The sequence below is a fragment of the Labrus bergylta genome, chromosome 7 (assembly GCF_963930695.1).
Source record: "Labrus bergylta chromosome 7, fLabBer1.1, whole genome shotgun sequence".
Classification (NCBI taxonomy): Eukaryota; Metazoa; Chordata; class Actinopteri; order Labriformes; family Labridae; genus Labrus; species Labrus bergylta.
The window spans coordinates 21810469-21823206 of NC_089201.1; the positions used below are offsets into that span (position 1 = coordinate 21810469).

The following is a 12738-nucleotide window of genomic DNA, read 5'->3' on the forward strand; positions in this document are numbered from 1 at the left end:
TCTCTACATTTATTCATTTTGTACATTTAATATGGGAACAACATCCTATAAATCCCCCACACACCTTAAAAACTCTGAAAGCTCCTGACGCTGCTTTAGAAGAACTGAGGGCTATTATGTCGATTCTCCTCCGTCCCTGCTTCCTCTTTACCATTTAATCCTATCAGTATAAATCTGTGGTTTAAGAGAGAGCTCATGCTGATGATACCATTCTTTCTCTGTGTTTATTCCCAGATCAAGTTTGGGAATAGGGAGTGGTTGGTCGACTCGGTGCAGTATGAGAAGAAGAATGATTTGTCGCTCTACATCATCGTCCCCGCTGTCATTGTGCCCATGCTGCTCATCATCGCCATCTCTGTCTACTGCTACAGGTGAGTTAGAGTTATTTAGCTTTAATGCCACAGACACCATCGTTTTTTTGAAATGTTCTGCAGAAACTACATAATAATTATCCAAACTTCTTGGTCCTTGAATTTAATGCCACATAACTCCATTTATATCTTGTATGTGTCAGTTTTTCACTTTCAGGAGAGGCTATTTCTGTGTGCTCTTCATCACAAAATGTCACCGATCTGACTTACTAACAAGCTATGTTTTATGCCTGAGGTTCCTCTAGCCTTTTAGGTTTATCAATCTTTATGTTTTTATTAAATCACTTTTTGTTCCTTCATCTTTAAGGTCCCTCATATGTCCGTACTGTTTGTGTATTTAATATAAAAAGTAATTGGGCAAACAATTTATATTTTCTTTTTTACATATATTTCATTTTTTCACAACGTTTAGTTTTGTTTAGGGTCTAATCGGATATCTGATGGGTGAACAAACTGTAGAAAGGTCAAACAGTTTGTTTTTGTTACCTCATACCGAAGATTTTGGTTGAATGAAGAAAACCCCAAAAGACAAGATAAAAAGAACATTGTGTAACAGAAACAATTTGCCTTTCTAATTTTTCAAAAACCTTGACACCCATGTGATTCATTGTGGGACCCAGAGGTGGTGCACCCTCAGAATTCTTATGACTGGAGCTTTATTATTCATTCATTATTCTTGACTTCGGGACCATTTCACAGTTTTAAAAAATGTTTAGAATTTTTTTTTTTTTTTTTATGCTAATGTACATCGGCAGGAGTAAAGGTTCAATTCCCAAATTTGAAACACAACAACACATCAAAATGTTTAAATAAGTCTGAATATCATCTGAAGACTCCTACTGCTGATCTTCTGTTACATAATATTACTCAAGGTTTTAAGTTCACTAAGGCCTTTTTGATTGGAATGGTCGGAAGGCTGATTTCAAAATGTGATAGCTCGATAGCTCGATACCTTTATCAGGGGGCGGCTGTGGCTCAGTTAGTAGAGTCATCGCCTCTCAACCAGAAGGTTGAGGGCTCGAACCCCAGCTGAGCAACATGTCCGATGTGTCCTTGGGCAAGACACCTAACCCTGCATTGCTCCCGCTGCTTTGGTGGCGGTGTATGAATAGATTAGTGTTGTACTTACTTACGTCCCTTTGGATAAAAGCGTCAGCAAAGTCAGTTGTAACATTGTAACATGTCATTCCTGGGGTCTCAATATTATTCAAAGACTTAGTTTTAACTTTTACAAACGTCATTCTCATGATGTTTTTTGTGTTTGTTGAATCTGTTTAGGAGAAAGAGTCAACAGGCTGAGCGTGAATATGAGAAAGTGAAACACCAGCTGGAGAATCTGGAGGAGAGTGTGCGGGACCGCTGCAAGAAAGAATTCACAGGTACAAGACAGTGCAGCTGTGCAGAAACTGCAATAACTGTAATGCCCCTCAAATGATCCATGTTTCTAAGAAGTTATAAAGTAATGACATGCTTCATAGCTCTGATTACATTTCTTTGATGTATTGCACAGCAGTGAATTAAATTAATTCTCCTGCTTAACGTCACGTTATCATCATTGAGGAGCAGTTTTGCAGCAACAGTAATAAAAAACAATCTTTTACAGCTGAAATAATTTTCCTCTGCCACGCTCTCACTTCTCGCTTTCTCACAGTCTAATGATTGAAACAGACGAGCAGCAAACAAACGACACAAAGCTGCCTATTAAATACAAATGAGGTTTTATTTTCTTCATTTTCCATCTCGCAGACTTGATGATCGAGATGGAGGACCACACCAATGAACTCAGTGAGGGAAGAATCCCGTTCCTGGACTACAAAACCTACACAGACCGTGTCTTCTTCCTGCCCTCTAAGGACGGTGCCAATGACGTGATGATCACAGGAAAGCTTGACATCCCAGAGGCTCGCCGTGCCATAGTGACTCAAGCACTCAACCAGTTCTCCAACCTCCTGAACTCCAAGACCTTCCTCATCAATGTAATTACACTGAACATGGATGTAACACATCAAGGTCACAGACTGAAAATGTCTGCATACACACAGTTTAAACCAGCAATGTTCAAGTGGGAAAAATCAGTTTCACAAAGACATAACTGCAAGATACTTCACAACCCAAGTTTTACAAAGTGTTTGAAAAGTTAAACCGTTTAACACTTTTTAGGCATACTAGGAGAAGGGCTCTTGGAATGTCAGTCGGAAATATCACAGCAACTCAGCAGCTGATTGCCAGCTAATTTTATACAGACGCTCGTGTTTCTCAGCTGTTGTAGCCTGATGATTTTTGGCTATCTCCAGATGGTTCCTTTTGACGCCACCAACAGGTTGCCTCTGAAGGAAATTGTGGAATGGGTTGAATGTCATAAAATGTGCAGAGGATAATCATTACCTCAAATTGGAATGTTTCTTGTTTTCCCTTAACTATGCATCCATCCATTATCTTTACCGCTTTTCCCATTTGGGTTAGCGGGGATGCTGAAGCCGATTCCAGCTGTCATTGGGTGAGAGGCGGAGTACACTCTGTCAATAAACAGGGCTGACATATAGAGACAGATAACCAGCCACATTCACCCCTACGGGCAATTTAGAGTCACCAATTAACCTAACGAGCATGTCTTTGGATTGTGGGAGGAAGCTGGAGTACCTGGAGGGAACCCACGCATCCTTGTTGCTTCCACGCTGTGAAGCAACAGCGCTAACCACTGCATCACCGTGCAGCCTTTTCCCCTAACTATTATGATGAAATAATTAGAAAAGTATTTTATGTATATTATCTTACACCACTGTAGTGCTAATTAGCATGTGATTATTGCTAATAGAGAAGACACCAAATTAAGTATGTTTGTGGGCCAACCCAGAAGTTAGCATCGCCATGGGGTCTTGAAAAAATAGCCAATTGGATTTTTGCATCAGATTTTTGTATCATTGCAGAAAATAAGGTCTGTGGCTAACACGTTTGTCATGCTTTCAGGTGTGGTTCAGAAAGATTGATCACAAATGAACACCACTTTTAAGATGTTTAAAGCGTAAATGCAAACCCCAGAAGTAAAAAAAAACGTTAAGCTACAAGCAAACTACACCATGGTCGCATTGCTTCAGATTAAACCTACAGGAGACCTTTGTGTCTAATTGTAACTTCAAACAGAGATGATGATGTTTAATGTTCCCGACAACCGCACTGTAGTTTCATTTAGCCACTTGTTAGCAGCAGCTTTTTTAAGGACACGTAAAAACTTTGAAAATCACAAGTGGGGGTTATCACTAACGTGTTTAATGTCGTACAACAAAACGCAAACATCTCTTATGCTTGTGTTAACCCCAGACCTTATTTCAGGCATCTAACCACTGACCCATTCAACCCCAAAAGCGCTGAAATGCTAACTTACTTCCTGGTTTTAGAACCCATTTCTTTGGCGCCCTATGCTAGCTTGCTAACATACAAAGCTTAATATTGAACATAATGCACATTATGGCTAAACATCAAGAGGTTAGCATGAAGCTTAAGACACTGCACTGCCAGCTAACATTTAGCATGGCTATAGACGCATGTTTTTTTCTGTAACAGGCAAAGTGTTATTGAAACATTTTATTGATCAGTCTTCATATCATCTAGATAAACAGTCTTTCAGTTAAAACATTAAAGCAAACTTCATACAGTAAACAGATGTAAAACAGAACGTGATTTCATTTTATTTTTAACTAACTCCTCAGATAAAAAAAAAAAAAAGTAGCACGAACAAAAACATTGGCCCATATCTTTGAGCATTCACAGTCACATCTCTCTCATTTGGAGCTCAACTCACAAATCAAAAATACATTTGTTGGGTTGTTTCCTAACACATTTTACTGGCCTTGTTCATCGTAATGATGAGGTATGCCTCTCTTAATCTTTTAACAGGGTTATATAAAGCTGTGACTTCACGGGCAATCCTTTAAAAAGACAGATTCATTGTTATGGGTTCTTCTCAGGATTTGCTGATGATTGTAAAAAGATAGGAACACAACTTTTCATTGTCGTAACTAAGATAGATATAAATTAAACAAAAACACTAATGGGGATTTACTTTCCACAACACAGATGATGCATTCTCCCCTACATCTCTTAGTGTTTAAACCTGAATCCACAGTCAGTACACTGGGAGGTCTTTCATATCTATTCTGAATTCATGCACTTTTCCTTTGATTTCTTTATGATGTAGTTAGTGAAGTACAGTGTTAGAAGTGAGAAGTAGAAGACAGTGAAGGGAGATGTGTGAAGATTCCTAATAATCCAATCTTGCTGGCACAGGAAAAGCCTCTGAGGTGTTAACTACATATGTGTGAATGATTCCTCTTCCTCTAATTGGTATCTTTTCTCAGCCGAAGCATTTTACTCGGCTGAATTGAAGTTAACCTCAATAACTTCTGTTTTCACTAGTATTAGGCTTTTGATTACTGAAAAGAAAAAAATGTGGGATTTGGTTATGGGTTTGTGAGTGTGTGTGAAAGCTTTGCCAGGATAGTTAATTTAGCTCTTTATCTGCCTTTTTCTTTGTGTATGTGTTTTTTTTAATAGTTCATCCGCACCCTGGAGCGCAGTCATGACTTCAACGCAAGGGCCAAGGTGTACTTTGCCTCCCTGCTGACAGTGGCTCTGCACGGGAAGCTTGAATACTACACCGACATTATGAGAACACTGCTGCTGGAGCTGATGGAGGAATATGTCCACAGCAAGAACCCTAAACTCATGCTGCGCAGGTGAGAAAGGAGCAACTCAGTGCTGCTGTTGTTGTGCAGTCACACATAATCACTTAACACCCATGCTACATTTGGTATCTGTGAAGTTCTGATCTGCAAGATATAATGGAATACCGGATAACTTGGATGCTTTTTCAGTCATGCCAGTTGGGTAAGTTTAGAGGGTAATATGTTTACCTCTTAAGTTCATACCAAAAATATTTTTGGATATTTTAGTCATTGAGCTTTCCATAGCTGTGAGTGTTTGTTTCAAACCGACACAAGAATCAGTTCTGCTGTGGACTTTGGGGACCTGTGGGATCTTTGTCATTTTTTTGTCAAGATCATTGTGTCTATATTTATGGTGGGGGGGAGGGGGTTGTTTTGCTTCACGTTTGTACATCATGCAAACATAACATTAAGATGTGCAGTGCTAAAAAACCTAAAAGATTCTACATGTGATTTCAATCAGCATTTGTTAAAGTCTGTATTGTTTTGAATGAGGAAACCATGCTTTACCTTCTATCATCAAATTCATCCTCACATAGACAGTTAACTCCATCACTAACAAAGTTCCCATCTGTTAAGCATTACTTTGTGTTTAGCCTTAATAAGAAATCGCTGGCATTGTCATTGTAAGCATTTGATCATGTTGATGGTAGCAAAGCTTTACATCCTCATAAGGTGCTTACAGCGCCGAAAGCTGTCGTGTTTGGTGTAATTTACACTGAGATCACAAGATGTCCTTGTTTCTGAGCTCCATGATGACAATCAATTCATATCTAAACCCTGGCTGCACTGTTATGAATCATTCTTGGAGGACTGGGATTCACTTCAAGATGCAGAGGACTGTTTCATTCTGTTGTCACGTTCTCTGTTCAATTTTGCTCTGACTACTGTAGTCCACTGTGAAGAGCCAGACTGCCGCTTGATCTATTCCAGGCCTCGTCCTTCTGCTTCTCCGTCTGCTTCTCTTTCCAATCTTGGATTCCATGCACCATGTTCAGGAGGATTCTTCTGTTGTTGTCTCCCTTAAGCAGCTTCTTCATCTCCTTTTACTAGCTGTTAATCAATGAGGCAAATGCTAATATGTACTTTCTGTCCACAATGTTTTAATTGGGCTGAATACATATGTCACATTGTAGGCTTTCTACAAATTGATTTATAGCAGAGTCCTTTAGCAGAGAGATTTTTCAGTGGACATTTCAATGAAAACAGATGTTTACTTAAGCATGTGACAGGCTTTATAACAAAATCCAGCTTTTATCTACCAAACTGTATCTCACCTGACATGCTTAGGTGGATACCTAACCTGCACCAAATTCCAATTTATAATCACTCTCTTCACAAACTGTACAGATCAATGTTTATCCTGACTTTTGTATTTAGAGCTGGGAAAGAACTTAAGAATATTTGTATTCCTTTAGTACTCTTTATTTAAAGCTTCTGTGAGGATTTTCAAGCTGATTATGAAACAATCTGAAATTAATATCAATGCCTATTCATGGGCTACAAAAATAAACATTAGCAATAATTGGTATTAAGACTGACTTGTACTATATTGTGATTGTAAATGCCTGAAACCGTTCCTGCGGCATCTTTCAGACAAAGTGATTAACAGCATCTGCAGAAATGAAAGATTCTTTATGACCGATAAATTCAACTTTAATATCGACATTTGTAACAATAACAAAGAGTATCGTCCAGACGTGCTCTTCTGTTCTCAAGTGTCTTGAGATTAAAAAAAACCCAAAACAGATTGATTGATAACAAAACACTACTTACACAAATACTGGACAGAAGAGGCAATGGGATAAGAGTTACAGCTTTGTCCACAGGTGGCGCCAAAATCCGCATGAACCAAAAGTTCCTCACAGGAGCTTTAACGTGTATTGTGTCTATTCTCGTTTCTGGTTTCTTTCTACAAAATGTCTTGTAGTTTTCCAGTTTGGCATCTTATTTATGCTAAACACAATAATCCAATAGATCAGTTAATTGAATAATGAAGAAATAAGACATGTCGTGAAAAAATATTTTTATTTTATTTTATTTTATTACAATCCTATTATAGCTCATGTTGATTTATTCTTCTTAAATACTGCACATATTTCTCTCTGATATTGCCTATATTGATTGTCTATTGCCTCGTATTAATTGCACAATGCTTTCTCTCTTGGCAGGATCTCATTATTACTAAGATGTGTACGCACATCCAAACATTCAGCCGGCTACATTGATTGAAGTAAATAGCATTCAGAAAAGAATGACCAATTTTAGCTGTCCATTTTGATTTTCCTTTCCCCCACTGTTATAATAACGTCAAGGTCAAATCATTCACGGCCCATCCCCTCCTCTTGCAGCAGGACCCACTTGTCTGAGAGTACAGTCAGTGGCTCATCAGTGCTGGGAGGGGGTTCTGTGATCTAAACTGTCTACTGTGCCTCAGCACGCCTTGACTGGCTGTTATGCAAGTACACATCTTAATTGTCCCCCAGTGGAGAGCCTCATTATGTTGATTAGGCCATTGTGCCAACACAGGCCCTCTTATACACAAGATATCTAATTAGGCATGCTAGCTGCTAACAACAGGCCCCCCCACCAGTGGATATCTGACATTAAGATAAGCGATCAGTCAAGGGACCACTGACATGAGTTTTGAATTAAGATATCTGAGTTGACAATGTCAAGCAGTGCAGGATTTTCACTTGTTGACATTTTCTAGCTCTCTTAACAATGTGGTCTGTAAAAAAGTATGAGGATGCAATGATACCACGATAAGTATTACTTTGCATTCAACTAGCTCTAGCACAAGATATAATACAAATTTTCACCTTCAATGTTGTCAGCCTGTGAAACCTATAGAGCAGCTTTGCATGATTTGCAGCGTATTTGTCTTATACTGGCATCAGTAAAAACCTTCATTCAGCCTCTGCATGAAATAGTCCGTTTCAGCTACTGTGTCTTTCTAGGCTCCGTTCCCCATGTGCCCACTTGCTTCTGATTGGCTAGCTCTCTGGGGACAGAACGCTGCAGGGTTACATATCTGGGAACGATGGCATGATTTAAAGAACAAGCCATTCTATTTGGCGCACTCTGCAGACTTATCCTGGGATAAATCCAACATTAGTGTAGCTCATGATCTGAAACTTTGACCACGTTCAGTATGGGAATCCAGCATTGTAACACTATATGAGTTTTAAAATGGGGATCACCATAAATGGTCAACTTTAAAAGTCCTAAATTGAAATTTCTCTTGCAGCCAGATGGAACAACAAAATGCATTATAAAAACATAAAGCATGGTACAAAGTATGTAAAAACAAATGTTAAAGCTCCTAAGATACACTCACACGAAACAACCTAGTGTTGATACTTTTTGATCATTTTATAGCATAGGAATGCAAATTACTGATTCACCTGGCACGCCTTATCTAATGTTATGTATGTACTATTTTTAACAATGCACAATCAATAAAATACACAAGATAAAAAACAAATACTTATCTAATGTCTCTTTCCAGATCAGAGACGGTGGTAGAAAGGATGCTGTGTAACTGGATGTCAATCTGCCTCTACCAGTTTCTGAAGGTAAGATTATGGGTCAATTAAGATGTAAATGCTATTTAAATCTATTCTAAGGGGAAACCTAATATGTATACATGTTTTTTAGACAGGCTAATTAACTCAGTAGTGATATGTATTGATGTGTATATTTGAAGTTAGTGATAACAGACTAAGTGCAGAGATGCCTCTTTTTCTTTCATTAGTGCTCAGTATTGATAATGTGCTTTTTTTGTCTTCTTAAACTGCTAATCACAACAATTAGCTTTTGACAGCATCTGAGACAACTTGTAAACGGTCTTCTGTGCCTCTGTGTGTGTTTGTGTGTTCCAGGACTCTGCAGGCGAGCCCTTGTACAAACTGTTCCGAGCCATCAAGCACCAGATCGAGAAAGGGCCTGTGGACGCCAGAGTGAAGAAAGCCAAGTACACCCTCAACGACACAGGCTTGTTGGGTGACGATGTCGAGTACTCCGTCCTGGTGAGATGGACAAACACACACAGACACAAACATTTGCACAAACAAACAATAAGGCCCCACTCAAACAAACATACAAAGTTAAAAACTCAGTCTTAGGAAAAATAAACTGCACACGTTGCTTTGTGATTGCATTGTGTTCCGTGCCTGGTGAGCAATACAAACATGCATACGCACACACACACACACACACACACACACACATTACAGTTGCCATGGTAACCACCAAAAACCCCACAGGCGACTGCCCATTTCTGTGTGACATCCATTTTCAGTGTCAATGTTCCCGGCTCAAAAAAATAAAACCCCACAGGTTTCACATTCCCATGTAGCAGTGAAATGCACAGCTCGGATGAAAAGTACTACAAGTTATCACAACTAAAGAGTACAAGTCCACCTCCACCTTCCCCCCCACGTGCACCAGCTCAGTATATCCATTTGGGCAGCTTTCAAGTGTCAGGGAAAAAGCCTGCATTGGTCTCCCTTTTTGTATCGTGTTTCAATAATGGAAGCTAATGTGAACACAGCTGTTTTCTGTTAAAGTCAGCACAAATAAAAAGGCCCATGGGTAATGCCGTTGTCGAGGACAATTATCAAATTAGCCTGAATTACACGTCTCCCGCCGTGATGGATCGCCTTATGTGATTGAATTACGGAGGGAGAAAAAACTCAATGAGCTTGATTTCACAGGCCGACGCTGGGTTTCCTTTTGGATTTATTTCACAGCGTGCTCCTCCTACCTTGAAAACAGACCGGCTTATGAGTGTTGCTTTTTCAATAGAATTTTCTACATTTTCTTTGGAGTGGTCAGTTAGTTATTTCTGACAGAGTGACTGACTGTGGGAGGGTAGGTGGGTCAGAGTTTGCTCCTGCTGTGCCTTGGTCATTAGCTGACCATGGTGACAGAAGTCCTCTCAGGTGTCAAACAGAGTGTGTGTGTGTGTGTGTGTGTGTGTGTGTGTGTGTGTGTGTGTGTGTGTGTGTGTGTGTGTGTGTGTGTGTGTGTGTGTGTGTGTGTGTGTGTGTGTGTGTGTGTGTGTGTGTGTTTGTGTGTGCTGACAGAGCCCTGGTTGCCATGACGACAACATCCAGACATAGGAGACTTGGGTTGTGTGGGTGTGCTTTTTGTTGGTGGGTGGTTGGGTACCCTGGCCATGTTTGAATATTTCTGCATATTTGTTATTTGTGTGCGTAGGTGTACATGTTCTGCACACACTGATACCAAATTGGCTTACTGTGAGGTCTCTTATTTTCTGTATGTGTTTGTGTGTTATGTTTCAAGACCTTGCAAGTGCTGGTGCAGGGAGAGGGCCCAGACGTGACGCCCGTCAAGGTGCTGAACTGTGACACAATCTCACAGGTGAAAGAGAAGATCATAGAGCAGGTGTACAGGAACCTGCCGTACTCCCAGAGACCAAAGGTCGACAGCGTCACGCTGGGTGAGTTAATGAAGAGGAGGAGGATGATATGAAGCAGGAACCATGTAATTATCATGAATAATTTAAGAGTAACAAGGAGTGGTGAGGATGTCACCATGGAGAATATCGGTCCAGACTGAAGGGCATTTGGGCATAAATCATGCATTTGTCTAATTAAGAAAGTCTTAATTATTTTGTCCAAACATAACTCTATTTTGAGGATGATCTTTTCATATTTATGTTTACTTTTGTGGAATTAAAAAAAAGGCTTCACGGAGGTTAGGACTTTATTCAGTGTCAGCAAAGTTAAAAAATGCCTTCATCCCTGAACAATGTTTTATTTGCTACTGTAGTCAGAAACCTCGGGGACTGACTTGAAAGGCAAAAGCTCTGTGGACGTTTTCCAACATCAAAGCCATTTTATTATTCCCACGCATGCTGTAGATCTCATTGCTTTATACATTTTAGATAAGCAGAGATTTAGCTTCTTTCATGGTGAATCAGAGACATATAACCCCCTTACATTTGATGGTACTTGAAAATGAATCATGTGTCCCAGATGGTGTCGAGCTCAGGTTGGCTGTTGTGTTGGATTTTTTCCAAATTGAAAATGCTCAGCTGCAAATCACTGTTAAGAATAGGATTTTAATTATTCAGAAAATGCAGATCTTAACACTTCATATGAAATTACCTCAAGTGTGTCACTCAATCCCAAGAGAGAGTGAGAGAAAGAGTGAGTGAGTGAGAGAGAGAGAGGATAGGATGTCAGTTTATTTAGAAAAACATGAATGTGGTGTAACCTCAGGGTAGCAGTGACCCATGGTGAAAAAAATGCAATCAGTATCAAAATATAAGCTAGCACTGAATTACAATTTTTGTAAACCTTGCAGCCCAACCCCAGCTAGCAGAAATCATTTTGTTGATTGATAATTGACTCTTTCTTTCTGCTCTCACAACAGAGTGGCGCCCGGGCTCAACGGGGCAGATTTTGTCAGATCTGGACTTGACTTCCCAGAAAGAGGGCAGGTGGAAATGCATCAACACTTTGGCGCATTACAATGTGAGTACTGATGAAATTATTGAAATGAATTTGAAAAACAAAAGTACCGGACTAAAATAAGCATGTGATGTAAGAAGGCAGTGGGTAAATAGATTTGTATGTGGGTGTGTGGATGTAAAGGGGGTTGCCTTTTTTCACATCTTTTCTGTTAGAGACTGAGCTGTACATCATGTGTCATAGTGGTGTTTTTTAAATGTATTACTGTTCAGCAGATAGCATACAATTGTATGAATAATATGGTAGGTTAATTAATTCTCCTGTGTCAATATTTATATTAGTCTCTTCTTCTAATCAATCCAGTCTTCATATATCTAAATAAAACATATTCTAATTTTATGACTTGTGTAGTGTAAAAATGAACAATAATGGTGCCTGTATCTGCTGGATACATGAATAAGCAACTGTTTCTAACATGTTGGTGATGGTAATAATATTAAAATAAATATTAAAATGTATGTTAATTCCAGATTAGGGAACATTTCACAGGTTGTAAGCTCTTTTGTCATGAATGAGTATGAATAAATAGTATTCAAAAAATAAAGGTAGAACTGTTAGTATTCTTAAATCAGACATTAAAGAAAGCACCATGCATACTCTTTCCTTCACTTTTTGCTTTTGTCAGTTTGGCGACATGCCTGCAATTTAAAATTTCTGGCAGTCATTTGAAAGCGCCTGGTCTTGGCTGCTGTTGTCAGCTCTCAACGGCGACAACACAACACTAAATCTTCTTGGCACTGTATTGATCCTCGGAAAATAAAGGTCACTCACAAATATCCCCTCGTTGTCCTGCTTTCCAGCCACTTAAATCCCCCTTTCTTTAAGGTGCTTCTCTTCCATTCACGCTACTTGCCATTGTCCTGCAGTTGTTCCAATCGGGCAGTCTTGCTGCTATAGATCCATTGGCTGTGTTGGAGTAGTGCTAATCACAGGTTTTGAGGGGGTCAATAAAGGGTTGACTGAAGAGAAAATGGCCTGTAAATACCCCTATAAAGACCCCAATGTTGCTGTCCATTCAATCGTATTGATTTTGAATTAGTTCTGGGGCACTAAATGAGACCGCTGACCCCAGTCTTAGCCCCTTTTAAATACAAGATGTGTGAAGTTAGTCTCTATTGTTGTGCGTCTTCTATCTAACAAAAG

The 12738-nt window shown here is 39.4% G+C and overlaps 1 protein-coding gene across 1 annotated transcript in view; it reads left to right on the forward strand.

Moving 5' to 3' along the window:
• The window catches only part of plxnb2b (plexin b2b), a 130099-nt gene that overhangs the window by 107679 nt on the left and 9682 nt on the right, over positions 1-12738 (forward strand). The window contains exons 22-29 of the mRNA XM_065957021.1: positions 235-371; positions 1650-1750; positions 2118-2347; positions 4923-5104; positions 8604-8670; positions 8977-9123; positions 10403-10559; positions 11498-11598. Coding sequence (XP_065813093.1) covers positions 235-371; positions 1650-1750; positions 2118-2347; positions 4923-5104; positions 8604-8670; positions 8977-9123; positions 10403-10559; positions 11498-11598 — 1122 coding nt within the window. The remainder of the gene's footprint in view (positions 1-234; positions 372-1649; positions 1751-2117; positions 2348-4922; positions 5105-8603; positions 8671-8976; positions 9124-10402; positions 10560-11497; positions 11599-12738) is intronic.